The 21,999-nt window shown below is 40.1% G+C and overlaps 2 protein-coding genes across 2 annotated transcripts in view; one reads left to right on the top strand and one right to left on the bottom strand.

The window, feature by feature from the left end:
- The window catches only part of pvalb7 (parvalbumin 7), a 40,981-nt gene extending 21,407 nt beyond the window's left edge, over positions 1–19,574 (bottom strand). The window contains exon 1 of the mRNA XM_069689570.1: positions 19,410–19,574. Within this exon, the coding sequence (XP_069545671.1) occupies positions 19,410–19,416 (7 nt within the window). The 5' untranslated portion in view covers positions 19,417–19,574. The remainder of the gene's footprint in view (positions 1–19,409) is intronic.
- Positions 1–21,999, top strand: part of ncf4 (neutrophil cytosolic factor 4) — a 36,078-nt gene that overhangs the window by 4,854 nt on the left and 9,225 nt on the right. The window contains exons 4-7 of the mRNA XM_069689566.1: positions 4,673–4,743; positions 5,461–5,588; positions 9,507–9,558; positions 19,567–19,665. Of these exons, the coding sequence (XP_069545667.1) occupies positions 4,673–4,743; positions 5,461–5,588; positions 9,507–9,558; positions 19,567–19,665 (350 nt within the window). The remainder of the gene's footprint in view (positions 1–4,672; positions 4,744–5,460; positions 5,589–9,506; positions 9,559–19,566; positions 19,666–21,999) is intronic.

The raw sequence follows: 21,999 nt of genomic DNA, 5'->3' as shown, positions 1-21,999 counted from the left end.
GCCTGTCTTGAAACACAAATGTCTCCCAAAACACCTCTCCAAGTTCATTGCTTCATTGTAGGATTTCTAAAGCATTTCAAAGGTCTCCATTGCAGATTTCCTGAGTTTGACCAAAAAAAAAAATGTTGTGCACCCTCTGGTCATGTTAATGGAAAAAAAACTATGTGTACCCATACCAGCGCTCACATAAATGTGTGTGACTTAGTTGATGATCAAGTGCCAAAACTTGAGATACCTAAAGGTTATAGTTCCCTCTCACATCATGCTGGTACTTCACACGCAACTAGAGCAGTCTCTGAACTTTTTGATCGACCCTCGTATAGCCTCTCCAGCCCACTCTAGTGTAACCGTTTTATAGAAAGTGAACAATTGTACAGGAAATTTGCAGTGTTTCCAACATGAGAGCAGCTGTTCAACATACTGCAGAGCCTGCTGCTGTCCGCCTGCTGTTCACGGTCATAACTTTTGACATCAGATTCAACTCAGGGCCATGCTCCTTTGCTAATGAAGTTTTAAGGATAAGGCAATTAAACAGTATAACGTTTTGACTCCTTGTTTTTTCTAAAGTATATTTATCGTTTGTAGAAAATCCAGCACTGTAAGCTATTTATATACCATGACACCCACTGGGGGTATTGTATCACTTATTGTTGGCTGCAAAAGCCACTGGGAACAGCATTGTAGTATACATTTATAAGATGACAAGGAGCTGAGTTTTATAAGAAGAAATAAGAAAGAGGCAAAAAACGAGAGAAGTCGTACAACCAACAGAGCATGTCTCGACATTTAACAATCTAAGGTCCAGGGTAGAGAAGTCACTGGCCAATACAAATTAGATTCTGTTAAAGAATATTAAGCTCTTGGAAGAAATGCCTGAATCAGCCACAATCAAACAGAAACTTTAAATTAGGGAAAGTCAGTGAGTGCAATAACGAGACAAATACTGAAGACTTCTTGTTAAAGCTCCAAGTCGGGCCGAGCAGACCGAGGCCTGCATCTCCACTCACAAACTCAACTAGTTTCCAAATACAGTTGTTGTGTTGTTGTTATGAAGGTCTTTATTCATAGCACTGATGAAAAAAAATATGCATGCTACTACTCCTACATATTTCCATTTAGTTTATTAGTATGTATTATTCTCTTCTCAGCCTACAGAAAATAATCTAATCTTTGAAATTTGGATAAAGTATAATGAACGTTGAGATTTGAGAAACAAAATGTTCACTTGACCACACATATTCTGACCTCAGTCACGGGCTGTGCTGCTGTGTGATTGTGTTTGTCCTCTTGTCCTCATCTGCTTGGTGGCTCTCGTTTCATTCAGCTCATTGTTTTCCCATAAATCTGTCTGCCTGGGAGGCGCCGTCAGTGTCTGTATTGATAATTGGAGGCTGGAAACCAACATCTGCACCAATAAAAACCTGAAGGCTTTAAATGGGTAGTTCGGACCATTGATTTAGGAGAGATGAGGACAGGGTGTGGTGTCTCTCTGTGTGTAGATTACATATAGATGGAGAATCAAATAGTGCTCCACTGTAATCACACATAAGTCCTATACAGTTTTTCTGAGTAAAAGGCTGTAGTTTAGCTATTCTCTTGTTGTAATTGTTTAACAGATTAAATGTGACGTTTGATTTTGTGCTCAGTGTCACATTTAGTGTATGTTATAGGGCCTACAGAATCTCTGCAGTAGAAGCACTGTCATCTGATTGCAAGAATGGTGACTGCATCGTCACAACTGCTACCTAAAGTCATTATAGGTGCGATGAGTTCATTGCTTTTTCAATTTACATTATAAAAGTACTGTAATTTATGCAAAGCTCATTGTCTCTTAAACATGATACATTTTGTTTTCTTACCATTGAAAGTGAGACTTTATGAACCAAATCTGTAGAAATTCAGCACACACCTAAATCCTGAGACTACAGCTCCATGGGCTGCATGTAGGCCTAGCTGTGCTTGAAGCTAAGTAGCATACTAACATGCTCAAACTGACAATGCTAAAATGCTCATGGTAAGCAGGTGTAATCATGTTCATCGTTTTAGTGTTGTGTGGAAATATATAAATATTAGCTAATTAGCGCAAAACTGAAAGTACAAACTGGGTATGATGTCATCAATGTTTGTACCGAACTATCCACCAATCCATCCTAGAAATGTAAAAATACTTCTCTGAATCAGTGTACATTTTGACCTGCTGATAGCTCTAGAGGTCAAGGATCACCACAACTCATGGGATGTGCATGTATGTACAGAATTTCATGGCAATCCTTTAAAGTCATTGAGATATTGTATTTCAGACATTGCTCTCCCTGCAACTGCTAGTGTGGCTAAAAAAAGAAGCAGTGGCTTGTTTTTCCCATGACACCAGCAATCCCTTGTTTACACTCTGACATTATGGCCCGACTACATCTTTTTGATTTGTGGAATATTTATACATGGGAAAGAGGAGTCTTCATTAACAACACATTCGAAACCAGTGGATTCCAGAGGTGTTGTCAAATGGCTGAAGAGCTTTTCAAAGCAAATTAAACAAGGCTGCTGCTGTCTGATTTCCTTCTTTTGTACCTGTGTTGTGTGACAGACACGGGATGAAGCTATAAATGCTTATAAACCTACCACCTCCTGGCAGAGTAGGTTCTGCCACAGTGGATGTATGCCAGCAGTCATACAAAAGGGTTTGAATGGCAAAACCAGCTAAACACAACCTTATTTGTTGTGACATCACAGAGAACCACTTCTTCCAACAGATCACTAATGCAACAGTTTTCACGTGCTTCTCTCCTCTTTCTCTTTTTAATCAACACTGTTACATGTGCAGTCTGTCATATAGTGTATTCTGTAACCTTTAAAAACATAACTAACCACAATTTACAGGTTCAACTTTTTCATTTAGGTCACTATAATTTATTCTTTGACAGCAACACAATTTAGACTCTAACCCAAGAATCAAAGCTTTTCTTGTGAAATGTGTAACCTAACATTCTGTATAGAGCTTCAGGCTGTATCTGTCATTGTGGCTTGCTATATTGGGAAAGTTCTACTTTTCTACAAACTCTGATTTAGCAACTGCCACTGAGGAGTCTGCTGGATAATATTAGATCTGATGGGTTTAATTGCAGTGCCAGATCTCATCAGGATGGAAAGGGAAAAAGACAGACAGGGGGGGAGAGTGGAGGGAGACAGGGGAGGATGGGTAAGGATGATGTGTATGAGCAGAAAATATATATATATATTGAAAAGAATATTAGTCTAGCCGATCAAATTAAACTATTGTAGTTAATGACAAGTAAACAAAGGAAAATATCATAATGTCAGTGCTTGTTTATTTTTCTTTGTCGTCAACTCACTCATAGAATATGTGCTATTTTTCTTATTGTCTCTTACATGATCATTTTTGATTCACGCATAATGGATATTGCAATATATCCAAGGTCAAAATATCATTCTCAATTCTCAACTCAATAAGTCTGCAGGAGATGAAGAGAGGTGAGCGAGTGAGTGGAGTGAGTAATTGAGCAGGAAGTGAGTAAATGAGTGAATTTGTGTCTGCGAGTGATTGAGTGAGTTGTTGTCGTCCTCCAGAGTGACTGAGATGGTAGAGACGGAGAGGATCGAGGGCTCAGTATTGAGGCTGAGGGTCATTAGGACAGTGCTAAATTTTAACAGCAGTGTTAGATGGCTTTGGATGAATTGTGGAGTCTGATTTAAGGAGTTAGGAGTCTGCGCTGTGCCTCCTCATTTTTGACTGGACTTGTGTGATATTAGGGATGAAGGGTAATATGTCTATAGTCTTTAGAAGAAAGTGTTTTCTACGAGTTTTTGCCTTGTTTGGAACAAGATAAATGTGTACCAATATATATATACATAAATGCTGTTACAATACTGCATTTGTGTTATTGTAGAATTAAAACGTGACACCAGATGTGGCAGTTCCATAGATATCTGTACAGATCCAAGACTAAAGGTTTCCTCAAAGATTAATGCAGAATTATACTACATCTTGTTCACATTTATGAATCTGTGCGTACACATAGTTCTGTTTATAGTCGTGCTCCAGGGATTGCTGTGTCACTAAGACAGATGACCACAGAAATGTCTGCTGGCTGCAAATAGAAAGAAATGAACTTAAAATGCTGGATTTCTTTTTGCCATAGTTTACAGTGTTAGCATGCTCACATGTTAAACCAATATGGAGAGCATGGTAAACATTGTACTGGCTACTCATCTATCATTTTCACTGGGAGCCTGTGAGCAAGCCGCTGCATCAATGCGTGTTTCTCACAGTTAATGCTAAAATGAAAAGGGCATCAAATCAGCAAAATATGAAACAGGGAAAACAGAAGTGGTTAAAAAAAAATGAATCGGAGTCTTCAAAATAACAGTCATGATGCACATTTGACCATGATCATTTCCAATTCCTTGGTGTGTGGACCTCAAAACATGAGTGAAATTCAAATAACACAGGAGGAACCATCACATATTATCATCAAACTTGCTATATACAACACCTGCTTATACTCCCTTTTAAATACCAGTGTATACTGTGTTAAATCACATACAGTATGCTTGTTTTTCATGTATATCCATTGTTTATGCATCTGGCACCTCTTTGCTTGCTCAGTGACCACTTTCTACACCTTTTTCATTGTTTAAATGTGCTTCTATTCAGGGAAAGTCTACATTGGAAACAAGAAAGAGATTGCAGAGAGCAGAATCCCTGAACTCAACACGTACATGAAGGTAATCATGTTTCATTTCACGCACAACGCACTCCTTTTCTTTTGTAAAGAGGAAAATAGTTATTGGCATGCTTGCCATCTTCTGCAGCGTGCAGTGCAGTAGCCTACAACTTAGTGGGCTGAGCGATGCTGTAGGTGGATAAGCACTGACTCGGATATTTCAGCAGTAGTTTGCAGATGGAGCTCAACATGTAGGCGTTGCTGCTCTCTTCTCTTTGCTCTGCCCTGTGCCCACATCACGTCTGACTGACTGTAGTTGTGGGACTTTTGACATGTTTCACTGTTGCTCCATCGCTAAAAACATGATCAGGTTCTCTTTCACCCACTCACTCACTTCTCTTTTCTGCTTTGCTCCTTTTTTTTCCGCAACCTACATGGCTCGCTTTGCCACACTCTCTCGCCTTCGCTCGCCTTACACTTGTAGTGTTTCTCGCTTTATCTCCTCTCTTTTTATCCACTCCTTCCACCCCTTTAGCTCGACTCTCCCACCACTCTACTTCTCCCTCTCCTCTTCCATCAAACTCCCACTCTCTTTACACCCCTCTTGTCAAAGTCATCCACCCTGTCTTCCCTTCTCTCCGCCTCACTCCTTCGTCTCCACCTTTCTTCCCCGTCTTCCACTTCCAACGCAGCATCTTTCTCTTTCATCCCATTCTGTTTCTCTCCATCCTTACCTCATTCACCCTCACACTCTCTCTCTCTCTCTCTCTCATTTCAGAAGTTGCTGGGTCTGCCAACATGGCTGCTGCTTGACGAGGCTCCCAGGATGTTTTTCTACCAGATGGACCAGGACAGTCAGCACCAACCCCGAGCCCTCAGGCGTCTCCGCCCGCCCACCCGCAAAGTGTAAGCCCCACAGCACGCCCTGGTAACAAGCCCAAAAACGGAGTCTGAATAATTGTAAGCTCGAAAGGCAGTTCAACTCCTTCAGCACCAGGTCAGATGTCACTATTAAGAAGTAACCGGAGGGTACAGAGGTGGCAGCATTAGTGAATCAGGTTTAAAGCTGAAGCACCTGTAATTAAGGATAATGCAGGTTAATTGTTGGGCTTGAGTGCTTCTTTGTGCCACAAATAAATTTAAATATGTTTTGTTTTTTTAATCAAAATAAAAAAACCTGCATGCTTAAACTTTGATTTTACTCTTTGAAATATCAGAAGAAGAAGGAAAACTGCCTCATTTATCTTTTAAAATTAACAGTACCGTTGGGTCTTTTAGGAGCAGGTTTCCTTATCTGATATCATGGTTTTAGAATTAAAGTATTTGTAGCAGATAGGAGGCTGGTTTTGTGTGAATGAGGAGGGTTGGTAGGAGGAAGACGTGGCTCCAACAACATAGTTTATCCCTCAGAAGAAGGAAATGATGGGAAATAATGAATTTTCCTCAAAATGCATGAACCCAGGGGTGCAGATTATCACGAATATATAAAGTGGTTGCTCCAACATAAAGGTAAAAGCACGTCAGCGTCTCCCAGTTAAGAGCCATAGAAGCAAGTACAACCTGTATTAATTTTATGATACAGCTTATCTATTGTATTCTACATTATATTTCTCTGCTGTCATCTCTAAACGTCTAATGACACTCAGCCTTGGCTCATTTAAGTCCTTGTGGAAGATAAAGCTTTTTAACTGGGTGACTGTTATCAGCTCTGTATATTGAATACTGAAGGTTATTCAGACTTTAAATTAGTTACACAGGAAATCATTTGAATTGAACAAGAAGGACTATTTGGTACTTATCATTTTAAATGTTGCCAGTGAAGTTATGGTACAGTATGGGTCAGGTAGTGCATGTTTGAATAATGTGTAACACATTTAACACAAACAAAAATTACTGTTAGAACTGAGCTAGTGCTTAATTGAAGTGGCAGTTATCTTTGACTGAAACATGGTTCGGACACACTAATTGTTCACAGCGAGAAGAAAAGGTTGTGTGCGTGTAGGAGTTCACTGTCAGCTGAACACATGTACACAGCGTCTGTTTTTACTTACGCAAGCATTTATTTCCTTCAGAACACTAAATTATTAGACATTTAGCCCACACACAAGTCTAAAATCACAAAGCTGAAGAGTGGATGAGTGACAGGAAACTTGGGTATTGAGGGGCACATTAGCTGTTAAAGCGAACACCTGATCAAGTAGTTATTGGGAGTAATCTTAAATCACAGGCACAATCAACTTGCTGTTTCCTCACATGACCAAGCTTTAGTCCTATGTAGCTTTTGTGAGGATGCCCTGCATCATCTTCATGGACGGCAAACATTTCTTATCAGACACTGTTCAAAATTCATCATATTTATGAGGGTTTCTGAAAGTGATAAAATGCTCCTCTGACTCTGAGACAAGGAGCGTCGAACCTGCCAGACAGAGGCGACTGTCGCATTGATCCAGTGCATTCATATATCTCATGTGCTATTACTCAGAAACACAAGTCAGTCAATTGACCATTTGTAGCAACTGGTTTTACAGCTAGTTATAGCAGAAAAGGCTCAGCTCTGTGAGGGAGCTTTCAAAGAATCCCATCAGTAACATGGAGTCTGCTCTAAGAACAAATTCCTCCCCAAAAGAACATACATGAATATTATATCTTAATGGTGCTGCAGAAAACTGTCGGTATGAAGACATGATCAGTTTGAGGTGGCGGGTTGTAACGGACGCCGTGTAAAATTGCATGAATATAATGGGACGTCTGCTCGTCAGCTGGTAGCCGAACAGCTGAGGAACGAGTCACTGTGCTTGAATGATGCACCTTAATACAGTCAGCGAGAGTTAACACAACTTCAGTGGTGTCCCTGAAATACCCCAAAGCACCATGGGCCTTTTATCAGAACAACTTTTACACGATGTATAACGACATAAACTTGTACAGTTGTCATTGTCAATCGTAAATCAAGGACCTAAAATACAGAACAGTCACCTTTTAGCCCAGTGACGGGTGATACTGCTGTGCAACTAATCTTCAATATTTGATGTTGAATCATGACGAGGCTTTCCTGAGTTATGGCATCGCGGTTGGCACATAGGTGCTGCCTGAATGCCTCACATCATACATTTAATGGAGTTAAGTAGGCAGGATGTGACGGAGGCGAGTTTACATAAATTTGGCATTGAGAAAAGACCAAAGGGATTTTTTTTTTTTTTTTACCCTTTTTTACTTCCTCATTCATAACGACTATTCTAGCTTCTGATTGGCCCATTTCCCCCATAGTCTCCTTACACCAGCAGCAGATGTGGTAAAGAACTGATTGTCTCAACAGGAAATTATGCAAAGGTGAAATTCTCATTACTTCTTCTGCTCTTGCATCGAACCTGTCTTTATTTGCATGGACTACGATCAGTTTCGGTGTTGGAAATATGTGAGTAAACATTTACTCTCTTGAATATTGCCTCATATTTGATCCTGTCGTCGCTGAGACCAGTTGTCGCAAAGTTTCTCTAAACTACAGTAAATAAGATTAGAAGGAGCTTTGTTGTATCTCGGTAAGCATTTTCTTGCACTATTAAACTGTTAGCTCGACTTTCTTGCTATTAAGAGTTTCATTTTAATTTTCCATAGTTATTTACTTGCATATGGTTAAGCTTTAGTAAAATCTTTACCTGAAGTAAGTGTTTGTCATACGTTCTTTGTTGTTGCAAAAGAAACATAACATTTGTTGAATGCGTTTTCTCAGAACAATCTGCACTTATTTTCATAAGGTGTGAAGGTGGTGCATTTTGGTTTTTCTTTGGGGCTTTTAAACAAAACTAATTGGGACTCCGCATTAAAGAGAAAGGTGTGCGTCACTGCTGAAGCATTCATTGAGCGTAACCATCATCAGGGCTAGCTGTCAGTCAGCAGCACAGTGGAGCTGAAAGCAAAGCAGCTGGACAAACTGTTTTCACCCGGCTGACTGTCAGTCGGAGTTTACTGGATGAAAGCAGTTTTCATGTCGGCTCAGCAGGAAAAAACCTGCAGTGTTTTTATGTATAGATTCAGTGATATGACTGATTTCCTCTTGGACAGAGGGGAAATCCAGAAAGCTTACAATTGTAATCCTTAATGTCTGTGCCAACATGTGTGTTAATCCTAGCCTGGCTCACAGCTTCAGTTTTCTTTGCTGTAAATAGAGTCTGGTATCTTGACTCGTAGTGCTGTTTGCACAGTCACTCTGAAGGACGGACCAATCAGCGATGGTGGTTGGCCGTTTGTCCAGAACCTCCTTCACTGTGATTGGACAGCTGGAGACAGTGATGAGCGCAGCGTTAATATTTTTCCGAAAATAAATGTTACCAGAAAAAAAAAAAAATCGCCAAACAATCTGAATAAATGCTCAGCACCTTGTCAAGCTGCTGATGTTCATTAAAACAAGATTAAAAATATGCAAAAACACTTTGGTGGCCGGTTTCGATGAATGCTGATTGGTTCAAATTAAGCCGAGGTCTACGCCCAGTAGGAACGACTGCAAACGATTCTCTATGGAAGATGACCAGACCCATGTTCACTCTAAACGCATGATAGCTCTGGACAAAGTCAGAGGTCTATCCTCTGGGAACCAGAAATGTCTAAAAAATGTCACAACAATTAATCTAGAAGCTGATGAGATATTTCAGTCTTGACCAAAGTGGATCCAATGACAGACCAACATTGCTGCTTTTAGAGCTGCGCTGCCAGCATGACCAAAAATACACCGATTAGTTCTGACAGGGATGATACATCTTGTTATTGATCACACCGTCAAACAATGTTCACTTTTATGACATGTTTCTGCCTCTGTATGTGTTCTAGGAAGACAGTCAAACCACCAAAGATGGACCTCTTCTCCTCCCCCAGGGCTGAGGTACTGTATGTGTACTTTCATTTTGGTTGTGTTGCTTTGGTAACAATCGCCACGGCCACCCACAGAGTAACAACCTTTTAGTCAAACAACCACGCAGAGTGCACTTCATCACCCCGAGATATACCATATGATCCTGTTAGGAGCCTTGCCTTGACTGCATCTCATGACGCACGCACACACACGCACACACACACACACACACACACACGCACACGCACACGCACACGCACACGCACACACACACACACACACACACAACTTTATAGAGTCCTGCCTGCTAAACTGCATTACTTTGCGAGACTCACAAACTACGTGCATACATTCATACACACTAACAACAGAAAACGTACACAAGCATGTTGATGGATGTGACAAATCATTATTGTTGGTTTCACTCGTCATTTTCTCCTCCCTCTGTCCTTTGCCTCTTTTGACCCCATCAATAGTTTCTGCCTCGCTTCACTTCCTTTTTTAATTTCTGTATCCATCTCTCTTTTCTTATTAGCCTCCCCCCCCTCCCCTCCGCTCTCCTTCCTTCCTTACCCCTCCCCTTACACATCTTTTAAGTTTTGTCCTCTCCCCCTCCCCTCCCTCTGTCTCTTTCCAAGGTTGCAACTATCTCTCATCCCTCTCTGCCGCCTCCTCTTCTCTTTCACATCCTCTCATTTTTATTCTATTCACGCCCTCCTCCCTGATGCTGTAAGAGAAGAAGAGAAAGAGACACAGTGTTTATACTCTGCAGCCGTTTTACCGTGAAGCTGTGTATTGTTGAGGTTGTGTAGCTGCTGTGGTGCAGGTGTGCAGGTGGGTACAGTCAGGTCAGAGGATCAAATGGTAACGACCTGCCAATTAAACTCTCCGTGGAGGCAAACCATTTCTTTTATTCTTTGTACGGTCAGCACAATCCTAGACTGCCCTTTGAGCACACATACGCACATTTATACTTGAACTTGTAAGAGCCCTTTATTAACCCCTTCTCTAACCCTAACTTTAACAATTACCTCAAAAAGCCTTTTCCTAACCCTGACCCTGAAATCTCAGCTTTCCCTACTCTTCAACTCAAACAACGTCTCAACCTTTGAACAGTGATGAGAGGTCCCCTCTTTCCCAAATAATCTTCACTTTTAAGGTCTAAAACTACAAAAAGATCCTCACAAAGATAGAGAACAAACGTGCAAAAGCTCCACAATAACCCTAAATGTCTATTTTTTTAAATTAATTAATAGTGTCTAGTAGGAACTGTGTGTAATAATATTTGTGTGGGAGTATTAATGTTGCTGATGGTTGACAGCGTGTCTATTGTCATTTTCTGTTTGTTTGCATTATAGTGAGTAAAAATATCTCCAGTCCCAGTAGTAATTGTGTGCATACCTGGATGACAAAAATCTGATTATCAGGTAACGTGTGTCTGTAATTTTGTCCTTTTATAATAATATTGATTAAATTTCTTTCACAAACATGTTAATACATTTACAGAGAATGGCCACACACTGAAGTGGTGATTCCAGAAAGATTGGTTTAGTGATATTACATGGTTACATGCACGTATTCGTGATGAGTGAGGAGGTCAATATACCTGATTCAACCCGTGTGGATCATCAGTTTAACCCTGTAAATTATGTTAGAATGAACGGATAAGTTGCTTTTACTATATTCTTTGTGCTTCTGATCAAATATTCAGATGTGCTTTTACTGTTTGGTAGCTTCAAAACAACTTTAAAAAATGAGTATTTGAACCCCCTTTTCAAAATCCATCAACATATTTTTGAAAATCTAATATGATTGTTCCCAATTGTAATGCAGAATTGTTCCTTATGCTTTCATTCATTTCTGAAAATATGTTGAAAAACGTTTGAAATATTCATACTAGAGCTGCAGTGATGAATGGTTCAGTCGACTGGCAGAACATTGATATAATAAATGCTTGGTTGTTGCTATTTGGAAGGCAAATAATTGTCTCAAATGAGACACTTAACTCCTTTTCTCTGTTATTTAATTATAGTAAGATGAATATAGTTTGGTTTTGGACTGTTGGTTGGACAACTCAAGGCATTTAATGACATCATATTGTACTCTTTGGACTGAAGAAAAAAATAGATTTAGAAATAATTTGAAGTCTGTAATAACTTGATGGCCTGGAGATGTTTTTTTTCATTGTGAGTGTTTGTGTGTATGTGTGATGTACCTTAGCTCAGTAGTGTAAGTGTCTGCCTGCAGAGTACACAGCCTGTGACATGAGTGCATGTCTGCAGGTGAAGTATTTTTTTTTTTCACTTCCTGAACTACGTGCTCCATCCCCGTGCAAAAGCATTTGACTTTTCCTAACCCTGCTTCACACAAAAAAATAGGTTATATCTGTTACATACAAACACACAAAGTCACACACACATCGTCCTTCTCTCTGCACACTCCGGTGGTCTTTTATTATCAAACTAAGAGAAACTACTCCACGTTATTCCCTCCTCTCTCGCTCTTCCTCCCCTCCCTCCCACACAGAAGTAAAACACTGGTGTGCTCTACTCATGAAGCTGCCAGCCTACTCAACATCTATTTTAGCCCGCTCTCTTTTTCTCTCTTGAAAAATTAGTCTTCCTATGTGTGTTAATGTTTGTTTATGAATGTCCTGCTGTGTGTGTTTTTAAGCGCAGGAAGGTTACAGTTAAACTTCGTCCAAACACTGATCAATGAGACCGGCCATTGATGGATAAGAGGAAAGCACAGCCATTTGTCACAGAAGAGCTGCTACAAAGTGTTAAGCATTTACGCTGCAACGCTTTTTTTCTACTCCACCTAGTATTAGCTCAGGCTTAGCCCCAAACAGTGTGATGAGTAATTGTTGTTAGCTGATGCATTATGAGCTTCAAACAAGGTCAATGGGACAGGCTGCTCTCAGTTAGCATGATTTTAAGGATGCACAAGCTGCAGGGACGCTTTGTCTGATGTGAACATTTTGGAGGACAAAGAAGCAGGAATAGATGGAGGACAGGAAAGAGGCAGAGCGTATGTGAGAGGCGAAGAGGAGAAAGAAATCCATAGAATTTAAAAATTGAAAATCAAGCTTACTCTAAAGGACCAAGGCTCAGTGCTTCTTTGCAGTGAGAGCCATTCACGCAGAAATTGGATCTTTAAATGAAGATCTGTCTGAGTAAAACAATTATCCTGAACACAAAGAAATATGAACATTCATTTTTACCTGTGTTATGAAATGAAATGGTGCTGTATAAAACCTATTGGTGCGTATAGATGTGAGGTATTGTGATGAAAGAACAGCCCATTCTCATCACCACAGCGTCAAATCTGCTGCTTTGTCAAAACGTCACAGAAAAGCGCCAAGGCGTCTCTTGGTGTCGGTGTCGGTGCCATGACAACCCGATTCAAACCAAGATGTCTGATGATGGAGTATGAAGGGCAACAAAGTCTGTGTAGGGCAGAGGTGGTTGGATGGTCCAAACAAGGTATTTTCACTCTGTAAACAGGTGTTGGAAAAACCAATAAGTCAACGTTTATTTTAACATATATAATGTATTTAACTTTTGTAATGTAAGTAACATAACCCAATTTACATATGTAACATTACTAACGTAAGTAATACTTATTTAAACCCAAACCAGGACCTTCTTTTAAACCTTCCCATGTGGTTTTGGTACCTAAATGTGAGGCACCTTATGTGTATATCTTTAACACCAGTAAGCTTTGATCAAACGGCCGAATTTGACGTGTTGGGATGAGAACGGATTGAAAATAACCGTAGATTGATAACAGAGGTTAGAAGAGGGTTAAAGACCAGTGGAGTAATATACAGTAAGTACATGCAGTTTGGTGTATAAATAAAAGATGATAGATTCATGTGTCAATTAGTTAACTGAGCTTTGTCTTTGTGTTTCTTCCTAACTGGGTTTACATAGACTCAACTACTCCACGTAACTTTTTAGACACCACAGCACATTTATTTTGTAGTTCGGCCTCATCACTCCCATCACACCACTTTTCAAGAGTAACAGGCCTTTGAACTATAAACGCACTCTGCACTACCTACCCAGCACCAAATGTCAGACATACAGCAAGTAGCTGGTGAAAATAGTGAAGGAACAAAACTTGCTGATAAATCCCCCAAAAAATGGTAACGGCCGACTTGATCTGTTAACGGAAATGGCAATCGTTTGCTAGCACGACAGCCGTATTGACTTAATAGTGTCCAATCAATCAATGCTGCTTTTATTTAGGCAAACAAATGGAAAACATGGTAGTAATATTGGTGTTTTTATCGCTTCTGGAATTTACACTTGTCTTCGTCTGTTTTTGTTTTGCACCTACTGATGTTTTCAGTTAATAAGCTGGCAATAAATAAACATGTATACAATTTGAAGGCAGGTCTTTAAGTCAAACGCAGACATTGAATATGTTTAATTCATGCACAGGATGAGATTTTCTAATACCTAAATAAACTCTGATTTTGCTCTTTGTGATCAGCTGAAATGCAGGAATGACCTGCACACACAAACTCCTCAACCTGTGCCCATACTTATACACATAAAGATACACATTTTCTCCGATGATCCTTCACTCCAGGCCTTCTAGGAAATGGGCCATCTACTTTAAAAAAAAATACACTTTCATTAAATGTCAGGAAGGAAAAAAAAAAAAAAGAAAGAAAACCCCTTCAATTCTCATCTCCGCCTCCCTATTGCCAGACTAACGAGCTGAGGGTTTAACAAGCTCATTAAGGCGGGGTCAGTGCGAGACTAATTGTACTGGATGATTGCTCCTGTGGCTGTCTGAACCCAAGGGTTGTGTGGCTCCATTTAGAGACCGGCCTTTAGCTGTGCACCCAGAGTACATCAACACCAAACACCTGACCTGGATAAATACAGCGTGTAGTGAGAGGATACAGAATTATCTTTTTGTTTTCTTTGCATGGCTGGTCAAATTCCCAGAAATGTTACTGGAGGAAGAGGCTATGATACCTGACACAGTAAGGAAGACAGATTTATAAGGACGGAAGCTCTGGCTGCATTCAGTCCTGGCTTATTGATGCTGCTGTTGGGGGAGAAATTGGAACTTATTTTGTTCTTTTTTATTGATCAATTTCATTTTTTGAGAGTATAGTGGCCTGAGGATGCAGTAGTTTGTTTGCTAAAGAGCTACAGATCTCAACATCTCCCCTGATTGTCATCAAATTTGAGATCAATATGTTTAGTTTACAGAAGATGATCCAGAATGAATTTGGTCGAGATCGAATCATAGCTGACTCCCTTATCAGTAATGTAACATAATTTCCAAAATATATTAGACTGGCTACACAAAGAGTCAGCTGCTCCTTTTGTAATGATTGTGTCGAGGAAACAGTCTTGTTGAGTTGGTTGGTATTACATGATCCTACTGAGATCAGTTCAGCCCTGCTAATGGGTGCTTGGAGGGTTGAGATGAACCGTTTTAATTTCCTCTTGTACACCTTTCAGGATAATCCTCAAGGAAAACTTTTTTTTTTTTTTTTTGCCAGCTAAAACACAAGAACACACATACACATGATCATCACATATACACATGATTTTATTAAAACATTTTTTTTTACAATGGCATGGACCACTGAATATTGCAGTCCTAAGGGGACATTTATTTTGTTTAACAGCACCTTAAGATGCAGGTGTGGTCTTCAAGTTTGAACCCACTTAAAGTATTTTGAGCAGCTCAGAACTTTATTGCTGAAAAACGGATGAACAGCTGGTGTTCAAAGAGAGAAGTGAGATGAATAAAAACACCTCAAGTGTTTGATGGTTTATTTGTTTGAGCTGGTCTGTTTGGGTCAATTTGTCCGCTGCCTGTTGTTTTTGGCAAAAATGTCCAAAAATGTCAACTTCTTTACTGTTTGAATGGTTGAATGGTCAAGTGTCACCTGATTAGTTGGCTAAATCATTAGCGGAGACACAGAGTGAGACGTAAAAAAAAAAAAAAGAAGTATTTGGAGGAAACAGACTGAAAGAAAGACAAAGGGAAAACGACAAGTGTATATATAAAGATAAAGAGGTGGAACAAAGATGGTGAGAGGGGGAGAATTGCTTTGTCACATCATATTTGGTGTTTGTGTTGGAGATACTATCTTATCACCTCCAACACATTTTCACATCATCTATAAATTACAGCCAGCGGCGGGTCAACACTATAATAAAAGAGTTTGGAATAATGTGTTAAAAATAGCAGCCCTGGATTCAAAGTGTGTGTGTGTGTGTGTGTGTGTGTGGGGGGGATGGGGGGGGGGTTGCGTGTGTGTGTGAGAGTGTGTTTCCATCCTCGGGGTCAGGGTAATCTCAGTGGATTGTTAATCCAGCCAGCTCCCTCTCTCCCCAGCTTCATTAATCTGCCACCAGTCTGTGTCTCATTTTATGTGGAGGCACACACACACACACACACACACACACACACACACACACACACACACACACACACACACACACACACACACACACACACACACACACACACACACACACACACACACACACACACACACACTTGAACATATAATCTTGAAGATGTTCATCATGTCAAATCCAGTTTCTGATCCCATCGGTCTATAGCATCTATTCAGCAACAGTCATCCAATATATTCCCAGTTTGTAGCTGTCGCTGTATGTACTTATCCATTGTTAACAGCTGTTGGTGTGTTTGCTGCCCCCAGTGGTTGATATATGTTATTTCAAATGGATCACTGAAATCTATATCATTCAAGTGCACATGTATTTGCCACAGAACCAAATCGACCTCGACAGAAATCCTCAATCTTCATTCACTGATATTTTTTGACCAATTGAGGCATCGCAAAAACTGTTAAACTCCCAACAGAGATATTATGAAGCTGTTGAAATTAACATGCTAGCAAGTAGTTGCGCATCCATCAGATACAGATGAACATGTATTTCCGAGGGTTTTGGAGAGTTTGTGCTAGTGGTGGGCAGTTACTCGATGAAAAACGATATACTTTTTTTTTTTATAATTTGGGATTATTAGCATTAAAATGTTAATTTAAAAATGCACTGTATGCTATAAAAAAAATTATGACCAAACATTGGTAAAACACATTTTATATTGAAGCTATAAAGGCTCAGATGCTGCACTTGGGTGTTATTATAGTCAGGAAGCCAGGGAAAGCTGGTGGATGTATTCACTGTCCATTCTAAGAGAAATATCTGGATTAATGCTCCATAATGACCACCTGATCGATTTTATTTCATTGTTTATATAAAAACAACATACTGTTGTCCAAAGTGCTGTTGTGAGACTGTATTTTGGTACAATGCTGTTTCTGGTAAATGCTGGTGGTGCAGAGGCCTGCAGTTTGAGAAGCAGGACTTGGGACTGATGGATCACTGGTTTGATTTCTAGTATCAGCAAGGACAAATATCTACGGCACTTATCACCCCCAAACTGTGGTCACTGCGTTACATGCAAAGTCCTGGATGTAAAAACATAACGGCAAAATGAAATGATCTTACTTCTTTTATACCAGCATGTAACAATGCTAATATCCTTTGGCTAAACTGGTATTATATTTACTGTGTTCATGCTTTTAGGTTAGAAAGTCTTGCTAATTGCTCAATTGCAAAGTGATGCAGAGGCTCATTCGTTTTAAAAGGTATTGAGTCAGAAACTTGCATTAGTCAAAGGCTAATTTGGAAATTTGGACCTGATGATGGCGCTACAAGAAAAGTTAATGGATCATCAGTGAGATTATAGTTTATCCAGAGAGGGATGTTAAAGTGTGTACACATTTCCATGACAATCCATTTTATAAGTGTGGAGAAATTAGACTCGGAGCCGTTAATGTCAACCTCATTGTGGTGCAAGATGTAAAAATGTGGGGAACACCAAAATGTCTTTCCCGCAGGTCATTCTGTGATTCATGCAGCGGTTGTTGAGATATTACATGTTGGTCAAAAGTCCTTGCCTTCCCTCGAGTCATGGTCAAACACATTGATGAGAGCAACTTTCACTAAATGGATCTCACCTGTTGTCACAGTCATGAATTTAGAAATATTTTCACGGTCTCATAATCCTGTAAGGACGACCACACAGTCACTCACTGTTAAGCAACCAACACAAAGACAACAGTGATCTCTCAACTCTCTGCAGCCCTCTACTTCTGCTTAACTTTAACTTTTCTTATTTCCTCCTCTTCTTCCACCTCCTCCTCCTCCTCTTCTTCACCTCCCTCCCACTGCTTTAACCGTTCTTTTTTTGGTCACGCTGCACCTCTGATTCTCCAACTCTCTTTTAGTTTCACTGACTCTTGTGAAGGCTTTTTTACTCTGGTTGTAATTCTCTCTCCAATTATTCTTTCTTTCTTTCTTTCTTTCTTTCTTTCTTTCTTTCTTTCTTTCTTTCTTTCTTTCTTTCTTTCTTTCTTTCTCTCTTTCTTTCTTTCTTTCTTTCTTTCTTTCTTTCTTTCTTTCTTTCTTTCTTTCTTTCTTTCTTTCTTTCTTTCTTTCTTTCTTTCTTTCTTTCTTTCTTCCTGTCTGTCTTTCTCTTTCTTTCTTTCTTTCTGGGAAGTTTGTGGACATGCATTTGCCTTTGGATGTGCACTTTAGATTTATGCGGTATTAGTATGTTGAAAAGATTATTGTAGCTTGAGTGTTTGAATAGTTGTGCATTATCTATTGTGTGTGTGTATGTATGCATTTATGTGTGTGTGTGTGTGTGTGTGTGTGTGTGTGTGTGTGTGTGTGTGTGTGTGTGTGTGTGTGTGTGTGTGTGTGTGTGTGTGTGTGTGTGTGTGTGTGTGTGTGTAGGAGTAGTAGACTGTTTGTCTTCTGTTCAAGGAGACTCTTCAACAAAAGGACAGGAAAAGGTTTAAAGCATCACTAATGACTCTACTGAGTTCTACTTTAAATGCAAATCAAAGCTCTGGCAGGCTTTTATTCCAGACGCACTGATGCTAACCAGTACGGTCAAGTATCCAACCACCCCTTCAAATGCACGCACACACACACACACACACACACACACACACACACACACACACACACACACACACACACACACACACACACACACACACACACACACACACACACACACACACACTCACGCACTTTAGCACTGCAGCGCGGCGCCTCCTCAGGCTGTGCGACTTTTGACTTTTATAACGTTCTCCTACCTACCATTCACTCTCACACACTTTCACTTAGATGCACAAATACTGTAGTATCAGCACACACGGTCCGCCATCTGTTGTATTTACACCCCGAAAAGTCGCATGCACAAGTGTTTTGCACAGTTAATCAACATCAACAACTGAGATTCAGTAATTGTTCAATCAGTTAAGTCAACAATACAGTAAGTAAACATTACTGACGTAAAGATAAGCTGCTTTTCTGTGTCTTGTATCATTGTAAATTTAACATCTTTGAGCAAAAAAAACTAAAACGATGTAACCTTGGACTTTAGCATTTTCTCTCTTGTTTTCAACACGTCATAAAATGATCCACAATTGATAATGGAAATAGTCATTACTTGCAGCTTGCTCATACATACAGACAGACTTTAACACACTTACATGGGTCCACCAATATCAGCATGCATCTCTGTAACTGAACACATGAAGTAATCATTTCCCTGCATACCTTCTTTCCTCATTCCCTCACTTCATTTCTCTCTGTCCCTCTCTCTCACACACATGCAGGTCTTCCAAAGCTTCAAATGTCACTTCTTTTTGCATCAACTAGCACGTTGTTAAAATATATTTGCTACATCCCGCCTAAAAGAATCTTTTGAGCATCACTTCATTCTCTCTGCCAGCCTCTCTGGCTTTTATGCACATTATTCTCCATTAAAAAAAAAAGTGTGTGAAGTCTTACCCGTCATCGCTCACTCTTTTTGTTGACGCCGTCCGTCACTTTCTTCTCTTGTTCCTCTCTTCTCACTGACTTTGTCCTGTGTGTGTGTGTGTGTGTGTGTGTGTGTGTGCGTCTTTCTTCTGTGTGACTGTGTGTGTCTTGCGTATGTGTGTCTCAGGCGATGTTTGACTTTCGCGGCAACAACAAGATGGAGTTGAACCTGAAGACGGGAGAGTTGATCTTCCTGCTGCGACGAGTCAACGCCGACTGGCTGGAGGTAAGAACGGAGAGAGAGAAGGAGAGCAGGAGAGGGAGGGGGGGAAAGATAGAGCAGCAGAGAGGCAGGGAAAGAGTGGGAGAGTGGAAGGAAGAGAAATATGGATGCAGAGTGAGAGGGAGGGATGGGAAAAAAATATAGAAGAGGTGGAGGGGGAGAAGAGATGTAAAACAAGAAGAGAAAAAATAGAAAGAGATAGAGAGAAGGATGTATTTTGATCAGGACGTTGGAGGAGTGAAGAGAAGAAAAAAAACAGAAGAGTGATGGAGTAAGAGACAAGATGATAGCAAAAGATGGAGAAAATGATGGTGAAGGAGAGACACAACAGTCAGGGAGGGAAAGATGATGTGAGAGATGTAAAAATCCTCTCACGGAAAGGGGAGAGAAAGAGGAGAGACGCAGGGATGAAGGAGGAAAATGGAAAGGAAGAAGAGGAAGATATGAAAGGCTGTAAAGAGAAATTAAACAAAATAAGAATAGAGGGAGGTTTTGATGAAACCTGAATGAGTGCATTCACATCCGCTTTCCAACATCTCTTCGGAAATATGGACAAAAGTACATGGACATAGATATTTTATGTTTAGATCAGGTTCTCCATTGAGCGTCAACATGATGTAAATTTTGTCATTTGCCCATGTCCATTAAATGTCCTCATGCAACCTAAAATGTATAACCACGGAGGTTTTGCAAAGAATGCATGTGCCAATAAAGGTATAAAGACATCAGTGCGCACACACACACACACACACACACACACACACACACACACACACACACACACACACACACACACACACACACACACACACACACACACACACACTCAACTGTAACCAGAACCACATGCATGTCAGACTGTGTCTGCATAGATGCACTTTTGATCTGGCGTTATGGTCAGTTATGTTAAATGGTAAAGAAAGTCCATTTTTGGTTAGGCGTGAAAGAATTTGAGCTCTGACCTCAACCCACTCCGACACCTGTGGGATGAACTGGATCGGCAACTGTGAGTCACTTCCCATCAGCACTAAAATTTGTGCAATTTCAACACACAAAGTAAGCACATTGTCATGTTGGAGAAACCAACTGCCATCGTGCCACAGTTCAGCTCGTTTGCACTTTTCCCTCAGACGCCTCGCAACGTCACAGTATCGGTGTTAACAGTCTCATCCTGGGGGGTGATCTCTCGGTGCACAACCATGCGAATAATGTAAGCTGCGTTCCAAATCGTACACTTTTGCAGCTACTCTTACAAAATATTACTGTTGCATGGAGTATGTATGCAATTGGGACATACTACCTCATCATAAAAATGTACCTTGAACTTTGACCCTCTCAGTCATATCTGTCGCGATCCGTAGCTCGACATTAGGAGCAAAAAGAAAACGGATGCAATTTGGAATGAGTACACTTCTATTTAATGCCTCTTCATCTTCCTCTTCTTCTTCTTCTTCTTCTTCCTTTTGCGGGCGGAGCATTAGCGCCACCAACTCTCTCGGCTCCTTAGTCGATGTGACGTATCTTCCACTGCGCAGAGGAGAATAGCCAGAGAAGCATGCTAACATGCATACTGCAAAATACAATCGTTGTGCACAATTGTGGTATTATTGGCATACTACATTTTGCATACTACATATTGGGACATACTAAATCTTTTTCTGCCATAGTGAAGAGCATTAGAAAGAAAACCCACCGGGTTGCACCCTCTTCACTCTTGGACAGTGACGTTCTGCCCCTAATGAAATGTAAACCTCGCCTGGCTCATTTCTTCATTGCCATAGGTTCTTTGTTGCCAATCTCCTGAGTGCAACAGAGAATTTGATGTGAGCACTTTGCTCAAGCTTCAGGTCCATGGTTAAATTCCAAATGTGCACGTATCACTGTTCAAAAACTCGTGAATAACTCAGTTACTGATAGCGATGTAACATGTAATGCTTACTCACAAAGGTTATTGCTTCATCCTGCTCCATGCACATTACTCTGCTCCTCTCCATACATTCACAACAGGAACAGTTGTGTATCTTCTTGACCGCAAATAAATGCTCATGGTTTTCAAACCGACATAATCAAAAAATATTATGGATTTGATCTTGATCTGTCCACATACTTTTTGGCATTGAGTGTCTTGTACATTTTCATTTTGCTTTATTTATAATGTATTTAATTAATTTTAATATAATGTATTGGATATTTTTAGCATTCCAAATTGTTTTAAATTGGCAGATGAAATACACAAATAGTACATTTACATGTTGGAGCAGTCGAGTTAATTATAGAATCCAATAAAGATATATATATATAAAAAAAGACGGATGGTGTCATCCCATCTTGGCACAC

Source organism: Brachyistius frenatus, unplaced genomic scaffold (assembly GCF_029030835.1).
Source record: "Brachyistius frenatus isolate BFR_SWC_R1_liver_20210118 unplaced genomic scaffold, ASM2903083v1 Contig_7, whole genome shotgun sequence".
Classification (NCBI taxonomy): domain Eukaryota; kingdom Metazoa; phylum Chordata; class Actinopteri; family Embiotocidae; genus Brachyistius; species Brachyistius frenatus.
This window is presented reverse-complemented; position numbering and strand designations above follow the sequence as displayed.